This window comes from Nymphalis io, chromosome 6, assembly GCF_905147045.1.
Source record: "Nymphalis io chromosome 6, ilAglIoxx1.1, whole genome shotgun sequence".
In the NCBI taxonomy this organism is placed as follows: domain Eukaryota; kingdom Metazoa; phylum Arthropoda; class Insecta; order Lepidoptera; family Nymphalidae; genus Nymphalis; species Nymphalis io.
This window is the reverse complement of record NC_065893.1, coordinates 191,549-213,615: the sequence shown is the minus strand read 5'-3', so window position 1 is coordinate 213,615 and position 22,067 is coordinate 191,549. Positions and strand designations below refer to the sequence as shown.

Here is a 22,067-nt window from a genome sequence, read left to right as displayed (position 1 = left end):
TGCCTCTTACCAGGCGGTGATCACTTCCAGTATTTACCCTGTTGATCACGGAGACATCCCTAAATATTTGGCGCTTATTGGATAAAATGAAGTCGATCTCATTCATCGCTATGTTATCGGGGCTTCGCCAGGTCCACTTCCTTTGGGGCTTTTTCTGGAAAAATGAATTCATCAGAAATAATCGCTGAGCCTCGAGGAAGTTTACCAGCATTTGTCCCCGATGATTTCTGCGCCCATAGCCGAATTTTCCTACCCTCGATTCACCATCTTCTTGTACTCCCACTTTGGCATTGAAGTCACCCATAACAATTGTGTAGAAGGTATTGGTACGAGACATAGCTTTCACTATGTCTTCGTACATGGCTTCGGTCTCTTCGTCAGTGTATGTCTACATACACTGACGTTGGGGCATACACTTGTATAACCTTCAAGGCATACCTCTCGGTTATCTTTAAGACAAGGTATGCCACCCTCGCCGACACACTGCCAACCTCCACGACATTGCATCTGAGTGACTTGTGGATCAAAAAGCCGACGCCACCTTGGGATGGTTGGTGTCCTTCTCGGAAGTAGAGTAAGTGACCGGCATCTAGTGTCATCGTGTCCTCGCCCTGTCTTCGGATTTCTGATAGACCTACTATATCCCAGTTAATACGACTTAACTCTACTTCCAATTCTGTCAGACGTTTGTCCAGCCGCAGAGAGCGTCCATTATACGTGGCCAGAAACAGTCGCCTTTGTGGTACCCTGCCGTAGCCCGGGGATTCTTAGCACCCCCTATCGCACCGTTACCATGGCCGGTACCGTGGCCAGGAATAGTGCGATTACCGGGAATTGGGGGCCGTGAATTTTTGCCGTCGCTCATTTTTCGGGGGGTATTTGCCTTAGTCACCACGCTTGGCAGGCGGGTTGGTGACCGCAGTGGCTGGAAATCTTTCACTAATAGCGCTGCTGCCCGCTATCAGGATTTGCATTTTCGGATTCCAGCATTTATGTGGTTATACCGCCACGATTTCGGTCGCCAGAGCCTCGTTCGTTGATTAGCAGGATATACCACGAGCAGGTGAGGTTGACGGTAGAGAGCCTAGGTTGTTATCGGCTCCCCTTATACCGAGGAATATAATCAGCCTCTATGCCTAGCGTTTGTGGACTACGAAAAAGCCTTCGATACCATCGAGACCTGGGCTGTTCTGGAATCCATGCAGAGATGCCTAATTGACTGTCGGTATGTCCAGGTGGTGAAGTGTTTGTACGAAGCCGCAACCATGACCGTCCAAGTACAAGATCAGGGCACAAGACCAATCCAATTGCATCGCGGGGTAAGACAGGGAGATGTAATATCACCGAAACTCTTTACCAATGCATTGGAGGACGTCTTCAAGACGCTCGATTGGAACGGACGCGGCATTAATATAAATGGCCAACACATTACACATCTGCGATTTGCTGACGACATTGTCATCATGGCGGAGACTCTGCAGGATTTGGAAGAGATGCTAAACAGCCTGAGCGATTCTTCAAAACAAGTAGGTCTCGGGATGAACATTGAAAAGACCAAAATTATGGCAAACCGTCATGTATCCCCGAGACCAGTGGTCGTAAATGGCTCTCCACTTGAAGTTGTGCAGGAATATATCTACCTGGGCCAAACTATACAACTTGGCCGGCACAACTTTGAGAAGGAGGCTAAAAGAAGAATACGTTTGGGCTGGGCGGCATTCGGGAGGTTACGTTATATTTTTGAATCGTCGATCCCACAGTCGCTTCAGACCAGGGTCTTCAATCAGTGCGTCCTACCTGTAGAGACTTACGGTGCCGAAACGTGGACACTTACCGTAGGACTGGTCCACAAATTTAGGGTTGCTCAGCGAGCAATGGAACGTGCGATGCTTGGGGTTTCTCTGGCAGATAGAATCCGAAATGAGGACATTCGCCAGAGAACTAAAGTCACCGACATCGCGCTTAGAATTAGCTTGCTGAAGTGGAAGTGGGCTGGTCATGTCTCCAGGCGCATTGATGGCCGATGGAGCCGACACGTGTTGGAGTGGAGACCACGCTTAGGCAAACGTAGTGTAGGACGCCCTGTGACAAGATAAGCCGACGATTTAAAAAAGGTGGCAGGTTCGAGATGGATGCGGACTGCCCAAGATCGAGATGGTTGGCGTTCTATGGGGGAGGCTTTCGTCCAGCAGTGGACGGCAAAAGGCTGAAAAAAAAACATACTATAAATAACAATCAAATGTTTATTATTTTCTGTTAGCATTTCACTAAGGAGTACGAAATAACAAGGATATTATAAATAACGTTCTTTCGGCTCCCTGAGCCAACGTAAGCCCGGTACAAAATGGAAAAATCTTCGAATACTTTTATCTTTCAGTGCACGATTCGTTTAAAAGCCACTAAACGGATATTGGGATTCCTTATGATATATTTTAAGTTTAGGGATAGTAATGGTGGAGCAATCAAACGTAATGTAATAAAACAGTCCAAATTGGTGTCACACTGATGTTTTTGAGAGGCTTTCGTAACAACAAGATAGAAAAACGAAGAGAAAATGATGTAATATTTTATATATAAGGAATACGATAGAAATAATTATAATAAGCTTTGTATGTACCACCCGCTCATCACATATTCTACTGCCAAACAGGAATATTTAGTGTTGTTGTGTCCGTGGTGGACTAAAGTACTGTATTTACTTTGACATCCTTTGAACTAAGAATTAAAAAGGTACCATGAGATGATCTTAAATTAAATTGAATTTTTACTTCAAAATGGGATTAATTTATTTCACCGGATTAAAACATAATTGTAACTTATATATTTTTGTAATCTTAGATATTTATTAATTAATTATTTACCAATGAGCGGTTTATCAATTTAACAATTTATCTCCTTAATCACTAGAATTTTCTAATACCAATTAGAACAATGAATGATTTAATAATTGCCATAATCAATTATAAAAAGCTATAACAATTTTTCAAGTTTCTTTTTTTATGTTAGAGGAGGCAAACGAGCAGGTTGCTCACCTGATGGAAATTGACTACACCGCCCATGGCCACCTGCAACACCCGAGGGCTTGCAGGTGCGTTGCCAGCTTTTAATAAATCAATAGGCTCTTTTCTTAAATATTTGTATGACATATCGGTTCGCATCGTATATAAGTATCGTTTTTATTCCAAATAAAAAACTACAATGAAGTGAATGTAAGGAAAAACTAACAGCAAGCAAAATTCCTATTGGTAGGTAAAGTCCCCCTCTTTTTTTTAAAAAGAACTAGAACTTTCTGTAAGAGCAAACTCGAAACTCACCACAGAAATCGGTCGTTATAGTTCAAAAAGTGATATGCGATCACAATAATTCAAATAGTATAGTACCTAAAGTAGGTTGTCAACATTTTACGTGTGAGTAATGAAGTGAGCTCTTCAAAATAGCACTAAAGGTGTGGTGGTGTGTCCCTATTTAAGATTTTCACACACACATGCAAGTTCCTAAAGATGTTTTTCTTCGCTGCTGAGCACAAGATAAATTATAAACATAAATTAACAAATGATAACTCAGAGCTTCTAGCCTGAATTTGTATTGACAATCTGTCCACTCCCAGGGCCAACTCAGATTCATCATTCATAGTATCATATATGAATTATAACATTTTTTATGACAACAGTAGGCCTTAAAGTTCATGCCATAGTGATACAACGAAATTGTATACAAAAACTAGTGAAATGACATTATTTTTGTCTAACGTTAAGGAAAGTTGAAGTATATTGTAATAATATCCAGCATTAGAGCAGCTTATCCAGTTGCTCGTCCGCCTGCCTGTAACACATGAAAAAAAAGACCAAAAAGACAAGCCCTCCGATGTTGCAGTCGTACATGGACGGTGAGAAAGTGGTTACCCACTTTCTTTCCCTCTAACATAAAAAACCACTTGTACATTGTTTTTTTTAACGTTTACTTTACAATAAAATACTATCATACTGCCAATTGTGGCAAAGCGTTAACAGTTTGTTACCTTGTCATCTACACTTATGTTTCTAAGCTTAACTTCTATAATTTCTTAAATAATAAGTAGTATAACTATAGAAATATATAATGCAGAGACTCATTATAGGAAATAATAAGCATAATATAATAGTGTATGCAGTTTACAATACAATATTTTATTAATCGACATACCAGGACATGTAAGTAAGTAATAGCGGAGGTGGTGATGGCGGGCTCACCGCTCGCACTTACTGCATTCCGGACGAGCTAGACAAATAACTCGCTTCACCTTTGTTTATCACAATCCACTATACACGTCGCTTTTGTTTGATCGGTCTCTGTACACTGCTGCATTTTCAAAGACCTCACAAACACATAACTCGATATTGAAGCAATGAATTTGTCACGATTGCGATGCGTCAGTAACTATTTGTCGATATCGGGCCATTGGTGGCGGCTATCACGCAGAGCCGTCAATGCGGCTACGTGACGGCACGAACACGCCGCTGGCACGAAGCCCCCATACTTTCTCGGTTACTACGCCCCATTTATTCTATAGCTAGCGCAACGGACAGCTTAACCTACATTTAGACGCTTTACTGGATTAATGATTTGTTTTAAAATCTTTTGTTACTACAAAATATAACAGTTAAGTAATAATCACTCAAGCTATTTATAACATCAACTTTCCGATTTCGCAAAGACAAAAAACGCGTCTGGGGCAAGGTATTCATTTCTGTGACAACTGCCCGCAGATAATCAGAACTTTGCCGTTTAATAATTTTAAAATTTATAAATTATTTATAAATTGTGTACTAATACTAAATTGCAATGTATATATCCGATAATTATATACTTTTTTATTTTACTAACATCCTTATACACTTTCATAGATTGTAAAGGGAACTACTGAACAATCAAAGCCGGTTCGTTGTATGAACTAAGTTCCAAATCATTGAAAGCTTTTCATTTAATATAATCTCGTGCTATAAGCCTACATGAAGACAGTTTATTTTGCAATTAATAACACTGAAGTTTTGACTTAAATATTCTGCAAGTAAAATTGATTATTTTAGAGCGTAGCTACTACACTAGAAAAACTCTTATGTAGAGCATGTACTAATTGTTTACATAGATAGAATATGAAAGTATACTATTAAATTTTTAAGTTTATAGACTATACCTGCACTACCACTAAGCAATTTCGTATTAATCAAAACCGCTAGTAAAGTCTGAATATTATATCTGAAAAAATGTATGGAGTTAATGACTAGCGAATTTCATATATAAATTAAATAAATATATGTAATTTATTCAATTTTTTTATGAGTAAATATGGAATATGTTGTTGGTTTTTCTAGATGTTTTCCGAACCGGTGATAAATTGTTTTGATTAATTTCATTTGATGACTCCTCGTCATTGTTAACTTTAATATACATATCTTCGGTAGGCGTCCGCTCTGGAACCGCATGGTCTAATAAACTACAAACCTTCTACTTTGTCCAGTCGTGAGCCATTGACGTTTTGTTACTTTTTATACAATGGCAAGGATGTTGGAAAGAGTATATTTGATGTGTTTTGGACAATATAGCTTGACACTTAAAAAACTTCCCAGAAATGAAACCCGCAGCACAAATCCAATTTCTCAAGAACTTGGAAAAGCCAAGTTTAAGAACTCTTGGACTTTTTTCTCCGGGTCCAATGTTTTGTTTTCAAACTTTAGTTACGCTCTGAAACTTTTATATTACAACTGGGATGTATATGAGACTTAGCATGAGCTATTATTTATAATAATATTTTATAAGTATACCAGCAAAACCTGGCAGATATTTTGCAGCCGTGTGACGAGTAGTCATGATCAGTTGACGGGTATAGAGGTTGGTGTGCTGTAGTACCATCTAGTGTTGAGTTACAACAAAATTGATTGCATAAAAATGTTCTTCATGAAAAATACAAAATGTATGTCAACGCCCTTTAAAATAACTTTGTGATTTTTTGTTATCTTCGCAACAAATCATTATTATGATAACATTAAAGTGTGAAATGAAGCTAATCTTGCTCAAAATTAATTTATAGTACTCGTATAGAATTGAACTATATACAACAGACTAAATATTCATAAAATATATATTACGTAAAATGTCTTTAAAAACATTTTAACAGAAACTGCATCTTACTTTAATATTAAATTACGTTTCAACTTAAAAGGTTCGTGCGGTAACAATATTTTTTATTTAATGGGTTATTTAAGGAAATGACTTAGTGCGGTGCGATCAAATAATCTCAAGACATATTTTTATAATATAACGTATCATTTTACTATTCTCTCTAGTATGCCAATGATGACTGTAAATGTCTTCTAAGGACTTTCTCTGTGATCATATAGAAAGTAAATCGAACACTTGTCTATATTATGTTTAAAACATAACATAATGTAATGTTTAAAACACGAGTAGTTAGATTTTGTATTGAAAATATTACACTGCTATTGTAGTGAAAGTATAGAGATATAACAAAAAACTTAAGCAGAACTATTTACGAAGATCTTTATTACTAAGCCGAATAACAGATACGAAATTTGAAACGCAATATTATAAAGCCGGTTATTTTTAACGTAAAAAAAGTGAGAAAAATTCCGCGCAACAATAATCTTTACATATAAATAAAATTGAAGTGTCTGTCTGTGATTTCAAGTTAACTGCCTGTTTTAAAGTTAATATGGCAAAACATTTTTTTTTTCATTTTGCTTGTCTTTTAATTAACAAAGTTTGCATGAAATTGTTTAGTTTTAACTTCTTTATAGTTTAATTAGATTAGAAGGGTTCTAATTGTTTTCTATTGCTTGCTGCTGCTTTACCCATTAGCAACTATAAGCATTTTGTGTTGTTCACGTCAAATCAAATCATGACAAAGATATTGTTGTTCTAGCAAATGCAAATACTACACCTAATATAGTATATAAGGCGGCATTACAATAATTCAGTATTTATCTTTAAGTCCTAAAATAATAATAATCTCACTGATAAAATACGAAAATACGAAAGAATGAAGGAGTTGTGAATATTAGTTATTTCTTTACTTTTTTATCACAGCTAAAATTAACATATTTTGGCGTTTTTGTCCCGTTTAATTGGAATTTCGATTATGGCCAGGGCGAAGCTTCGGTCACGATGGATCGGATCAGGATGCTGGGCTTGAGGGTCTTTGTAACAAAAACGAAGGCCCTCCTATTCCACGGTCCACGTCGAGGTCCCCTTCGAGGAGCGTCTATCACCGTCCAGGGAACGGTGATTAAGGTGCAGGCCCAGATGAGGTATCTGGGCCTGATTCTGGATGGAAGATGGAGCTTCGGGCAGCATTTTGTCCAACTCAGCCCGAAGCTCATCAACGCCGCTGCAGCCTTGGGCCACCTTCTACCCAAAGTAGGAGGGCCGGAAACACCTTGCCGGCGATTATACGCTGGTGTGGTGCACTCCATGGCGCTGTACGGTGCACCCATCTGGGTGGACGCTCTCACTGCTCGAAACAAGGCTTTTCTTCGGAGACCACAGAGAGTCATAGCGGTGAGAGCGATACGTGGTTATCGTACAGTGTCATGGACGGCAGCGACACTTCTCGCGAGCGATTCACCTTGGGAACTCCAGGCAGAGGTGCTTGCGGAAGTGTACCGGTTCCGGGTGGAAGCGAGGTCGAGTGGCGACCGTCCAGGATTGGCGGAGGTGGAGCGAGTCAGGGCTCTAGCCCAGCGAGCCTTGATTTGCAGGTGGGAGGAGGACCTGGGGTCCCCCTCGGCAGGTCTGGCGACAGTGGAGGCGGTCCGTCCCCACTTGAGTCGCTGGGTGGAACGGAGTCACGGCACACTCACATTCAGGCTGACGCAGGTACTTACCGGGCACGGTTGCTTCGGTAGGTATCTGCACCGGATAGCGAGGTGGGAGGTCACTCCCTCCTGCTACGAGTGCGGCGCGCCTTCAGACACGGCGCGTCACACCCTGATTGAGTGTGCTGCATGGGGGCCTCAGCGCCATTACCTGGCAGCCATTGTAGGCGGAGACCTCTCGCTGCTGAGCGTGATAAACGCCATGATCGGTAGCGAGAGGGGCTGGAAGGAGATGGTCTCTTTTTGCGAAAACGTTATGTCGCAGAAGGAGGCCGTGGAGCGGGAGCGTGAGAACAGTGCTTCCGCTGACCCGCTTCGCCGAAGAATACCGGGGAGAAGACGTCGGCGCTATGCAAACCTTGTCCACCCGCCGTACATGTCACCGGGGCTAGGGGATGTCTGTAACCCGAGAACCCCTTAGAGTTTGGAGGCCTGCAGAGGCAGGCCTACCGTTGGGACGTCACGGTAGTATGCGCAAGCGATTCCCTGGCGTCCCCCGAAAAGACGGTGTGGGTAACGCTGGTTTTTTGGTGGGTGTTCCGGTGCCTTCAGCGGTGGCGAGCCCCACATACCCCCCCCACTTCAAGTGAGCGAAACGCGTAAATGCGTTTTTCCAGCGGAAAAAAAAGGGCGAAGCCTCGGGCCAAGCGCTAGTTTAAAAATAATTTCAATGTATCATAGAAGAGAGATTTTTATTTGTATCTTACAATATCTCATATTACAATTACATACTAGTCGTTTTCCCTCGAGTACTGTCCGTCTTAGTTAGCTAGAACCTACAACAGCTGGATCTTTATTATATTTCTTAACATCGAGGTAACAAGTTCCCGCTGTCAGTTACGTAGTTATGTTTTATGCAGTTGCTTCGATTATTATCTGTGTCGTGTTCTTTGTTTTTTGAGTTTTTTTTTTATAGATTAGGAAGGCGTACGAGCATATGGGCCACCTGATGGTAAGTGGTCACCAAACGCCCTTAGACATTGGCATTGTAAGAAATGTTAACCATCGCTCACATCACCAATGCGCCACCAACCTTGGGAACTAAGATGTTAGTTCCCTTTTGCCTTTAATTACACTGGCTCACTCACCCTTCAAACCGGAACACAACAATACCAAGTACTGCTGTTTTGCGGTAGAATATCCGATGAGTGGGTGGTACCATTAGACGAGCTTGCACAAAGCTCTACCATATATCTAGTATACGTGAACTCTGCCACAAAATCAAAATATTCTTGAAAAATACTTTTGAATCGTTATGTTATTGTATTAAAATTTTATCTCATCTATATAATATTCATCGTGTGAAAAGTCTTATTTATTAAAGTGTTTTTAAAATCGCTCAATTAACATATATGCGGACCCTGTGCATTTGCCTGTATGATCTTTTGTTTGGGAAACTTGTTATCTGTTAGTCATTTTTCCTATTCTTTTATAATCGAATCTTTAAAAATATTTGAATATATATAATTAACTTAAAGAATTACTGGTATTGTTAGTTCTAGACGAAAAGTAATAAGTTAATATGAATTGAGATCAAGAACGATCACTGTTCCTTGGCTTCAAATTTCTCCATTACTCATCTCCTTCCAAAGTGACACATTTTTGTTTCTGCCGTTTCCCACCGCGCAATCGATTGATATCGTATCTAACTTAAGAGGGAACGAGGAGGTGCCCCAGAGGAGTTTGATAGCTTGCAAAATAAATCGAATTTTCTTCGACTCTGATTTTGCTTTAGTTTACGATGGGGATGACATATAATATTAGGTTGTTGAGTTATTTTTTAAATTATTTCATCGGAATAAATAAGATTAAATGGAGATTAAACCGAGCATCCAGCTCAGCTTGGTTGGAAGAACTCTATATAGCATTCTTATCAGAAAGATCTGTAATAAGTATGTTATTATTTAATGGTGTACAAGAAAATAATCAATTTATATTATAAGTTACGACATTTCAGCCATAAAAAGTTATTTTGCGATGTGTCATTTGAAATGTTACTCGTTCTAAATATCCGTCTGGAGGCGGCATCTTGGCTAATATTATGTACATCCCCGAGTCGCCGCACGTCCAGTAGAGGTCGCAGTATGCAGACCGCACTCGCATCGCCGGAATATTAACGTACAGCCGGCACTGCAGTCGCATATGATGTGGGGTGAGAATTTAAATTTGAAGCAAAAAGTTTATTTCAGCAGAAAAAAAACGTGTTCGATTATACGAATAAAATTAGTTATAATATTTTATTTTCGAAAGATCATAAAATATATACAAAAAAACATTTTACGAAATAATAAAATAAAATGTTAAAAAATATTATTTTTATAAGCATTTGTCAATAAAAATAATATTTTTTATAAGTAATTATCACGTCGAGTGGAATTAGATTGCATGCAAGAAGTTATATAACTAAAATACTGACCCATATATAAATATATAAGAATAGATAAGATTAGTATATTTCAAAACGATTAACATCAACCAAGCAAGTGGTCCACCCAAATTACATCGGGTTGTGTAATTAAAATATTAAGTGGTCAAGTCTAAACGGGTAATCTGTATTCAGCGTCGACTGTACGGAGAGTTGACCCAAAGACGCTATTTATGTCTATTCAGCCCGCGAAATATGTGAAGTTTTATATCCAAAAGCCTACTTGAGAAGATGTACAGAGTTAAGAAAATAAATCCTAATAAAAGTATTCAGTGAATAAAATCGTATGTTCTCGGCGAGCTCATCTATGATTCCCTAAGGTACTTCTGTTGTTACAATATTTTATTTCACAATAGCTTATACCCCGTCTTCGTCCGCATGGATGTTCATTTATGTCAAAACTTTATTAAGCTGTCATCAATGTGTTCATTTTCATAGCTTTTGATTATAAAATAAAAAAGATAAATCTATATAAATAATAACCGAAATGTAACTATAGGTTCCTAAAAAACGTATTAGTTCTAAAAAAACTCAAATCGTTTTCAGAACAAGACAAATAGCCACAAAGAACTTCGCACACATTTAAATGCACTCTAAAAGGTTTAAATCAATTTATAATACGTATTTAACTTTTACGTAAAACGTATTATACTCGTAAGTAAACACATTGATAAACAAATTGATGAGAACTCCGAAAACACACGTAAGCAAATTGCTAACACGTTAGTCGACAGTGAAATTAATAAGTTAATAACACTTTCACGGCAGAATTAACTGGGGCTTTTCATTTAAATTTCACTGAGATCGAATAACGAGCCGTGAACGCAAACAAAACTCATACTGAACTAATTCAATTAAATCTTGTTATATCTACTCGTTATAGTTGGCCGTTGTTCGTTTCAAAACCGCTTTAACTTGTTAAAATACATTGAACTTCATATGTGTTCGTATTTCAAATAATCACTGTTTGCCTATAAACTATTGGACCTTTTGGTTGACAATAACTCACTTCATTTTTTGATTGAAATGTTGAAAATAGATAGATTTACAACCCACTTTGTCATAGGTTGGCAGCTCTACAACCGAACAATGTCGTTATTATGATTGTCTTGCGTTGTCAAGCGGCTGTCAAGCTTGTAATAGTGAATGGTTTTCGACGTAAATTGTTACATTCGTCGTGCTTGTCACATGAAGGCGGTGGTACACTACAATATTATTTTCGCAACAAATCTTTGGCACGTGATCAACATGGTTTAGTCAACGATATTGCGGAAATGTAGAGCCAAGGTGGATAATCTACAGTCATGTCGTCGGATTTATCGTTTTACGAACAAAAAATAACAGTCTAGCCTTATCGTTTCATAACGCCCACTTGGAGTTTATAGCTCGTGAAATATTTACTTCAGTAATATGTAATATATAAAAAAACGTTTTTTGACAAAACAGTTTCAATTACCTAAAATTGATATAACTTTTGGTTGATTTAATGCTATTAATCAGATAGCCCTTCCTGTTTTATTGGTATTTAAGCATTGTCAACTGATGGAACCCACTCTGGGTTCCATCAATTGACTATTTATTTTATGGTCCAACAGAAATACTTGGTTTGAAGTGAGGTCAAGCCAGTTTATATATATGCACGATGAATATGACCATCGAACTTAAACAATGAAGAGCTGCGAAGACCCAATATTTAAAAACCGTGAATTTTAACCGAATGTTACAGGTTCAAACCCAGGTAGTTTCATGTTTACATGTTTACGGTCAGTATTTATGTTTATAAATAATCTCGCGTCCGGTGGGGAAGGAAAAATTATGAGGAAATTATGTGTATCCACCAATCTGCCTTAGAGCACCGTGGTGAAATAACCTGCAAACCTCCTCAAAAGGAGAGAAGCCCTTAGTTGAGCAATGGGAGATTTACAGGTATTTTGATTTCAGTTTATAGACATTTATTTCTCAAAAAGACAATACAGTCACTCACATGAGAAATGTTACAATTTAAAGAAAAATGTTATGTAGGTAGTTCGTCGTTCTTATGATATCAATAATTTTGTGAGAGTAATACAATAGTATGTATGTTACATAATATTAATCAAATTATAAAAGAAAAAAAATAAGCAGTATCGTTACGAGTATAAACAAAAGAAAATAGTAATTAAAGTGGTAAACAATACGTTGGTAGTAGGTGTGTACACAGTTAAAAATAGGTCTTTATAATATGTTGTGCTAATTGAGATTTAAACGTTTGCATTGACTTACAATTTTTAATTATTGAGGGTAATTTGTTATAAATCTGCGCACCTTCGAAGGTAATCATATTTTAGTAGTTTGTTCGAGTCTTCGGGAGTACCAACCAACTAGCTCGGCGACAACTTCGCTTCGTGTTTATATGTGAATGATAAGTCAGTATGGAGAAAATTTTTTTTAGTAGTTTGTGTATTAATATGCAAATATTGTAAATATTTAATTGTTTAATATTCATAATTTTAGTGTCTGTATAAATTTTTGTAGTAGGTGTTAAATATGGGTATCGAAAAATTTCGTTATGTGTTTCATCATTTAACCATCATAATGGCTTAATGATGATTAAATACCTTTTCTAAAGTTTTTCCATCTCAACCACTTCTACTTTCTACATGTTGTGATTTCAACCTTTGTAATATGACATTGCTTGAAACAATTTATATTCTATACTTGGAATATTTTTACCTGAATTATATGTCAGATTAGACAAGCTTGATGACTTCTCACAAGGAGGATGACACCAGGTCGTATATGGTTGCGTGCTTGGTTTTTGATTTACTTGAATGAATTGATATCTTAATCTTATCCTATGACTCACAGTGGATATAAAAGATAGATGATATAATGTGCTGTCATTGATTTTTCTGATGACATTTTCGAAACTTTTAATGAAAGTAGATTTTCATTCAAAGTCTATCCTATCTAATAATATAAAGGCGAATATGAGATTGTTTGTAACCTTTTCAGGTCTTACATAGTTAACGGATCGTCATGAAACTTTACATATACTTTGTCCTTGGTATAAAAAAGGACATAGCCAGTCCAAAAAAAAAAATGTTAGTAATGTATCATGTGCCTCTGAAACTATAACCTAAAATTATACAAAAGTTCTATAAAATCGGCTTAGTAGTTTTTGTATCGTGTATCTGAAAAAAAAACAAATTATAAAAACTTACCTCTTTGTAATGTTGATTTGTTTACCTCTAACAAATATATATTGATATTATAATGAGAACAAACGCCAAAAAATCGGTAGTATTTTATTTGACAAAATAAATTACATTAAAAACTATATTATAAAATTAATTTTGATTTTTCTAATATGAGTTATAATAGATAAACCATATGCGTTCACCACAGTCAGGCATTGTGTGTACGAAGATCGATCGATAAACAAGAGTTAGAACGTTGAATATATTTTGTAAATACGGCCCGTATTTTTAGATCCGTTCCGAAGCGATGGTATTGTTCTTGTGCTAGAACGATAGCTGATAGCAAAAAAAGTTTTGGGTGCAGAAATATTAAAACCCGAGCTAGCGCACGAGCTTTCCTAACGAAGACCTTTTTTTTAGTTTCAGTTTGGTCGAGATTTCAGGTCAGACTAGACGAAAGAATCGGTGATCTGTACGAATGTACTGTGTCTTGGCATTATATCTGCAGAAGATACGTCATCTTAAATATTTTTCGTATCTCTACAACAGTTTTAAGGAAACATTGACGGAAGACTTTATTGTTATAAAAATAATTTCAAAAAAAGTGTCTGAGCTACAAAGCTTTTGTTTTTTTACATTGTACATTTAAGACAGTGAATTGTGTCTAGAATAACACAACAAAGTCGAAACGAAATAAGTATACATTGCCATATATACAAGTATGCCTTAAAGTAAAGTAAAGTAACAGCCTGTAAATGTCCCACTGCTGGGCTAAGGCCTCCTCTCCCTATTTGAGGAGAAGGTTTGGAGCTTATTCCACCACGCTGCTCCAATGCGGGTTGGTGGAATACACATGTGGCAGAATTTCGATGAAATTAGACACATGCAGGTTTCCACGATGTTTTCCTTCACCGAAAAGCACGAGATGAATTATAAACAGAAATTAAGCACATGAAAATTCAGAGGTGCTTGCCCGGGTTTGAAACCACGTTCATCGGTTAAAATTCACGCGTTCTTACCACTGGGCCATCTCGACTTATGCCTTATTGCATACCAAAGAATAAAAGAACATGTAGAGATAAATGTTACAAAATTATGTCTAGCAGGCACTTTTATCGCTTAAACTGTGATCTCTTCCAGTCGACCTCTTGTTAGAGGACTAACGTGAGGTGTAAAATAGGTCACATGAATTAATTAAAATAAATATAACATTTTAATTCTAACTAAACATACACTACTTGATTGACTATATACGTATTATGTATATAATTAATACAAAAGATAAGCATATTTATATATATATATATATATATACTAGTTTTAACCCGCAGATTTGCTCACGTTTAAGATTTGGGGGGAAATTATTGGAAATATAAAAATGACAGAAAAATATAAATAATGTTAAAAATAAAGAATTAAAAAATTACCAGACAAAAAATGAATATATGTCGGTCTGGTGCTATGAACTAAATAATAAGCTTTTACTTGATTTTTTAACATGTTAATAAGATATCGCAGTAAATATTATATGTACATAAATATTCATTTCAGATATTTTAATAAGCTCTACAGACTTGCTACAAGCATCGCATTTTTTATGACGCAGTATTTTAGTAGTATTTTGCACTCTAGGGCTATTTTGGTGTTGTGGTCTTATCGAGTTGCTTAGAACAGATTCGGTCTTTCGAACGAAAAGGGCGTATGCATCGTTGCAGGTTTCTGTGATATAAATACTTGTGTATCGATTTCAGCTAAAATAATAGGCGTTGTTGAAATAATATCTCATATTATTATTAAGTCTCCAATACTCTTAGCCGGAAGACGTCCACTGCTGGACAAAGGCCTTCCCCAAGGATTTTCATGTTCGCCGGTCTTGCGCTTCCCGCATCCAACGGCTTCTTGCGACTCTTATTATGTCGTCGGTCCATCTTGTAGGGGGGCCTGTCCACGCTGCGTCTTCCATTTCGTGGTCGCCACTCGAGAAACTTTCTGCCCCAGCAGCTGTCAGTTCTGCGAGCGATGCGCCTCGCCCACCTCCCTTTTTAATTTAGCAATTCTTGGGGGTATGTCGGTTACTTTGGTTCGCATGCGGATTCTCAAGTTGTAAAGCATTGAAGTCGGACGTTTGTTGATTTTAATGTTGTGTTGTAATTTTTAAATTGGATTAGAAAGTGAGACCATCAAAAATACAAAGAAAATTTGTGTTTTTATAATGCGACGACAAAGCTGACGTTATGTTACGAGAGATAATTCGATTACAGTAGCAATGTTATGATTCCCTTTCAGGGATCTTGAAATAATTTCGTAACACTAAATGGCACATCATTAAAACTTAAAAATGGATGGAACAAATGGATCAGATTTGCCGCCCGTTAAAGAAGAAACATTTTGTAAATACGTATTATATTATGAAATGAACAACTCAAGAGTTCGTATCTGGGATTTGATAATATTGATACCAAACTCTCTCTTCCTGCTATTCCTAGTGGTACGGTTTAACAAGGCTCAGTTAAAGTTGCGTGCTACCAGTAGTCCCATATTTTTGACGTTCTATACACTTGTATGGGGTAATGTGGTCATCAGCTTAATAAGATGTGCTGTTTCTATGACTGTAAACGCAGCGATGCCTGTGGGCGGTCTGATCTACAAGATATTGTGGGTCACTGTGAGATTTTTTTTACTTGCAACAGAAATGAGTGTGGTTATATTCGGATTAGCTTTTGGGCATATGGACAGTCGTAGCAGTATCAGATATGTGTTACTAGCTACGTCACTTATATCACTCGCTTTCACAGTAACACAAGGAACATTAGAAATTATTATGCCAAATGATATGTTTCATATCGACACAAGGGATTATGACTTGTTCAGACACGGTGGAATGCTGTTCTGGTTTACATCGTCACTCGTGTTTGCCATCATATATTTTGTAATACTTATATTACCCTGGATACCTTTAAGGGAATATTTGGCTTTACCAACGAAACTCTCGTTCTATCTGTACGTGCTTCTCCTCGCATTGCTGGACACCACGCAGGCGATCGGCGCGGGTATACCCACGTGGGGCTCCATGCCGTCTGGTCTGTGCGTCGTGGACGTTACCACGTGGATTTACTTCTCCCTGTACACACCGCTCGTGTATCACACGTTTTTGAGTGAATTTTTCAGTGTTTCCCAGCCCAGCATCATGTTCTCGTACAAGGCTCAGATGGACGAGCCCATGGACGACGATCAGGTATCCCTTCCGCATCAGCAGAGCTTCAGTTCACTCAAAACGGACTCTGATTATATTTATCAGAGCAATAGTGTTTACGACAGCACACTATTCGAAGTAGGAGGGACCACCCCGGTGAACCCAGTTTACAGCGCATCTCTACAAAGTCCTGATTCTATAGCGTCGGGCCAATCCATAGACATTGGAGTACCAACATCAGGGTTCCCAAATCAAAACATGCTCTCAACATAACAAAAGAAAAACAGATTGAATATACCTAACATTAATGCCACTCATCCAAAGAAATACATTATAATTTAAGAGTTAGCGAATACGAAATAGTTTTAAATATTTTGTATTTAAGTGTCAAGTAGTTTCTTTTTTCAGAATCTCTTAATTTGTTTATTTCATTGTTTTTATCAGACGCTTTGTGATAGCTAGAGCCAGTGTTCGGACTCATTGAGACGAAATCTTCTCGTTTTCTGCTTTAAAAAGTTGTAATGTATCCATCCACATAAATTTCAAACTAGGCTAATACTGAAACAGCGACACATATTGTTTATTGTTCAATATCTTATCTTATCCGTGCAGTGACGGAGAAAGAATACATTTCACTGCCCCTCTCTTTCCCATGGGTGTCGTAAGAGGCGACTAAGGGATATCTGAGCGACCATCTGCTCATCTGGTGGTAGGATGCTAACATCCGCCTGGCTTGTTACCACCGTACGCATGGTGAAAAACTCGTGAAGTGGCTTGCAGCCGCGTTTCGAGGTCAGCCAGCGTACAGCCAGAGCCCGAGCGAGTATTGCCGCGATGGGTGTTGGTCCAATTGGAGACGGCTGTTGAACCAATGCCGGGGGAAACTGTATTGACCTGCCGGTCAGGGAGACCCGAAGAAACGGCTGTTCCGCTGGCCGCCCGTGGCATAGTACAGGGGCCCGAGCGTGCCTAACCAGCTCGTGAGGCTGCCCCACCAGGCCACGCATAATCTCGGGGTGGACCGTCGTGCCGGTTGGTGACCGGTAGGTGGGGTCCCGGCGGCCACTTCCGGGAGGGTTCGGGGGCCCTTCCGTCCGGCGGGTCAGTGTATTTTTCCTTTTGGCAACCACTTGGGGAAACACGCCTCCACACTTTGCCCATCCCTATCGTGGCAATACATCGCTCGCTTCACGTCTCTTTTCCATTTCATTTTTCCCAAATGGCGCAACAAAACAGAAATAACGGTCGTACAGCGGTGCACACCCCCACCATACCCTCGCTGTTTGAAGTCGAGTTCTCTAACATCCGAGGACTCCACACTAACCTCAACGCTGTCCACCACCATCTCGAGACAGCACGGCCAGCAATGTTGTTTCTCACGGAGACACAAATACTCCGTCCTGCCGATACCAGCTACCTTAATTATCCCAGCTACACGCTTGAAGAATCCTTCAAAGCGAAAGCCGGAGTTTGCTTGTTCGTCAGGACGGATGTTTGCTGTCACCGACTGCGCTGCTTGGAGGACCCCTCCTTCTCCATGTTGGTGGTACGTGTGGACCTGGTTCGTCAGAGCCGAGTCTACGTGTGCCTCTACAGATCCCACAATGGTAACTTGGAGACAAGCCGATTATTTGACCATCTTAGTCGGGTGGCAGATGCTGCGCAAGAGCAATTTCCTAACGCGGAATTGGTGTTTTTGGGGGATTTTAATACTCACCACGAATCCTGGTTGAAATCCCTCAAAACTGACCATGCTGGAAGGACTGCTCATGCTTTTGCTCTCACACATGACTTGACCCAACTGGTTTATCAGCCCACCAGGATCCCAGACATTGATGGGCAAGCACCTTCTCTACTGGACCTTCTGCTGACTTCTCACCCGGTGGAATATCAGGTTGTGGTTCAGGCTCCTCTTGGCTCTTCGGATCACAGCCTTATTTCTATCAGAGTGCCACAGGCCAAGTTGCCGCCACTAGCGGTATGCAAACGTCGCGTTTGGCACTATAAGTCGGCGGATTGGGACGGTATGCGCGATAACTATGCGTCGGTCCTTTGGAAGGAACGTTGCTTCAGTGGGAATGACCCGACAGCTGGAGCCGCTGCTGTTGCTGGCGAGATCATGCTGGGAATGGAATACTACATTCCTAGCTCAGATCTCGTCAGTAGGAGTACGCGTAACCGTTGGTTCACTCGTGAATGTGCCGATGCTGTATCATCTAAGCAGGCGGCATATCGCAAGTGGATCAACGGCTGCATTAGCGGGGCATCTAACATTGACTCACTGAAAGCAAACTATAATAAAAATTCCTGTAGAAAGGCATACACGAGAGCGGATGCACAGCGCATTGTACAGATTGGTCATGACCTTGTTTCGCATCCTAGGGGCTCCCGTAGCTTCTGGCGTCTGACCAAGTCTGTGCAAAACAATTTCTGCCAACCTTCGCTGCCACCGCTCAGAAATCCGGACGGATCGCTAGCTCACAGTCCGCAAGAGCAAGCTGATCTCCTGGTTAAACTCTTTGTCGACAATTCCGTCATCGATGATTGTAGTGCACTGCCACCTACAATACCTGCATGTGGCCATACGATGCCTGACATTAAAATCAGGCAACGTGATGTGCGTGCGGAGCTGCAATCACTTGATGTACGGAAAGCTAGCGGTCCCGATGGAATACCAGCCATAGTGCTGAAGAAGTGCGCAGCGGGGCTGTCTCCTGTGTTAACGCGCCTGTTCCAACTTTCTCTCTCTTCGGGAAGTGTGCCGGAGGCTTGGAGAAGAGCTAATGTGCAAGCGGTTCCCAAAAAAGGGGATCGGTCTGATCCGGCAAATTATCGGCCAATAGCTATCACCTTAGTTCTTTGTAAGGTGATGGAACGGATTTTAAACAACCAACTGATCCATTACCTAGAAGATCACTGTCTAATTAATGATCGTCACTACGGGTTTCGACCAAAACGGTCCACAGGTGATCTTCTAGCGTACGTAACACACCTCTAGTGATAGTGAAGCTATCGACAAGCATGGAGAATCGTTGGCTGTCAGCCTCGATATCTCCAAGGCTTTCGACAGGGTCTGGCACAGAAGTCTTCTCTCCAAGCTGCCGGCATATGGTCTGCCTGCTCAGCTATGCACCTGGATTGCCAGCTTCCTACACAAGCGTAGCCTTCGTGTTTTAGTAGATGGTTGCGCTTCACAATTCTATGTAGTGAATGCTGGGGTCCCCCAGGGATCTGTGCTATCTCCCACACTCTTTCTTTTGCATATCAATGATATGCTCTCCCTTGGGAACATACATTGCTATGCAGATGATAGTACAGTGCATGGTGGATACCACGGACGCGCCTGTACCATGCCTGCTGTACAAAACACAGGTACGGTCTTGCGTGGAATATTGCTCGCACCTTTGGGATGGCTCCGCTAAGTACCTACTTGAGGCCTTGGACCGGTTGTTTGCAGCGACGTGCCGTACGCATTATTGGCGACGTAAAGGTCACAAACACCCTTGAACCTTTACAATTGCGTCGTGAGATAGCAGCACTGAGCGCTTTCTATCGACTGTATCACGGCGAGTGCTCTGAGGAATTATTCTCTCTAATTCCTGCTTCCCCCTTCCTTCTTAAGTCCACGCGAGCTGGTTCTCGATGTCACCGCTTAACTGTGACATCAATTCCATCGCGAACAAAGAAATTTGGCAACTCCTTTCTTTGTCGCACTTCCAAAAAATGGAATTCCTTACCAGCTCACGTGTTCCCCTCCTCTTACAACCCGAGTTCCTTCAAACGAGGCGTGAAGAGGCATCTTGCGGGCCGGCAAGGCGAAGGCGGCTAGTGCAGAACGTTTTCCCCGTCTGTACTGGCCGTCGTCGCGTTTGGACTCTACTACCACTTACCATCAGGTGGAGTAGAGTCATTTGCCCTCCCGGCGAATATAAAAAAAAAAGTTGGGGTCGAACGATACGCAGGTAGGAAAACAACTGGTATAATTTGTTAATTTTAATTTGAGTTAAACAGAGGTCGTGATAATAAGCGCGTCATTATTTCGAATGATTATTAGTTCATTGTGCGTAATGGGGCTTAACATACGACTCAAGAGTGTTTGCGGGCACATTGTTCTTACGTGTACCGCTCCAATGTAATTGGACGGCAGTCTGAAATCCATTCATGTAGTCATTTGTATGTTCCAGCGAGGTACGCTCAAAGCCTTAAACTTATCATAAATGCTGCATATTGTGGAACATTTAGTTCCGAAATGTATAAAATTCTACAAACAACATCCTTAATTTATCAATATAATATACAGAGATTATACTTCTAATTTATGCATTAAACATAAAATATAAAGTTAGTACGTCGAGGGTTGGCGACTGGCGTACATCGTGTGAGATCAGTCCTTATTTTAAAATCTTATTATCATATAATATATGTTAACTTCCTATGTGCAGGAATATAGACATCTGGTTATGTATGCCTTTTGCCTTCACACCTTAAGTAGCAATAATATCGACTCCCTACTAATGTTATAGCCTAATTGATTTAATAAGCACATATTGTATTTTCATTAAATTCGAATGAGTCTGATACAAGTATTTGTATTTAATTAGCGGAATGTGTTATAATCTCGCAGAATACTTCGTTAAACAGTGCTGATCATTATTTTGTATAGTATAGTAACTTATGTTACTTTACTCTCTAGCTGTAAAAATAGTCACAGTGCGTCGTGCACTGTGATATATAAAAAAAAATGTATATCTAGTTGTGTAAAAATTATGGTCGAATATATTGTTAATTCTCAAAGTATGTAGATGAAAACGATTTAAGAATCGTAAATAATTCATCCGTGAAGGTGGAATAAAAGTAAAAAAAATTAGGAAATTTATCACTTGTATGTTTATTGCTCTATATCTTCGCTGGTTGTAAATTGCCTTCTATGAATCTATTTCTAATGAAAATTACAAAGATCGAATAGCCTTTTTCAAAATGAACACCCTTGCCGATCGAAGACACTTACTGGACAACATGTTCATCTATAAACTAATTAACGGCACTTTGGATTGTCCAGACTTATTATCGCGGATACATATTTCTGCACCTTCCAAGTCATTGCGCACTAGCAAACGCACGATTTTTTCAGAGCATTTGTCTAAATCTAATTTGGGTCATTACTCCCCTCTCAATAGAATTATGAGAGCCTATAATTCAATAAGCGGAGACAAAGATTTAGACATTTTCGGTAATATGAAAAAATTTAAAAATAAAATATTAATTAAAAATACTCAAAATTGTTTAGTTTAGATAGTTTACTTATGTTCTTGTCTTTATTCTAATTTATTGTTGCTATATAACGGTTTTTAATTAGCTTTTTTTACCTTCTGTTTGTTGTCGCTCAACTCTTATTTTGT

The 22,067-nt window shown here is 39.4% G+C and overlaps 1 protein-coding gene across 1 annotated transcript; it reads left to right on the top strand.

Moving 5' to 3' along the window:
* The first annotated feature begins 15,582 nt into the window (after nt 1-15,582).
* LOC126769158 (transmembrane protein adipocyte-associated 1 homolog) lies at nt 15,583-17,257 on the top strand. The gene has a single exon (XM_050487778.1). The coding sequence runs from the start codon at nt 15,814-15,816 to the stop codon at nt 16,939-16,941; it is 1,128 nt and encodes a 375-aa protein (XP_050343735.1). The 5' UTR covers nt 15,583-15,813; the 3' UTR covers nt 16,942-17,257.
* Nucleotides 17,258-22,067: the final 4,810 nt, after the last annotated feature.

What these genes read in the sequence shown, in the direction of transcription:
- LOC126769158 (XM_050487778.1), top strand. Translation starts at nt 15,814, where the DNA reads ATGGATGGAACAAATGGATCAGATTTGCCGCCCGTTAAAGAAGAAACA.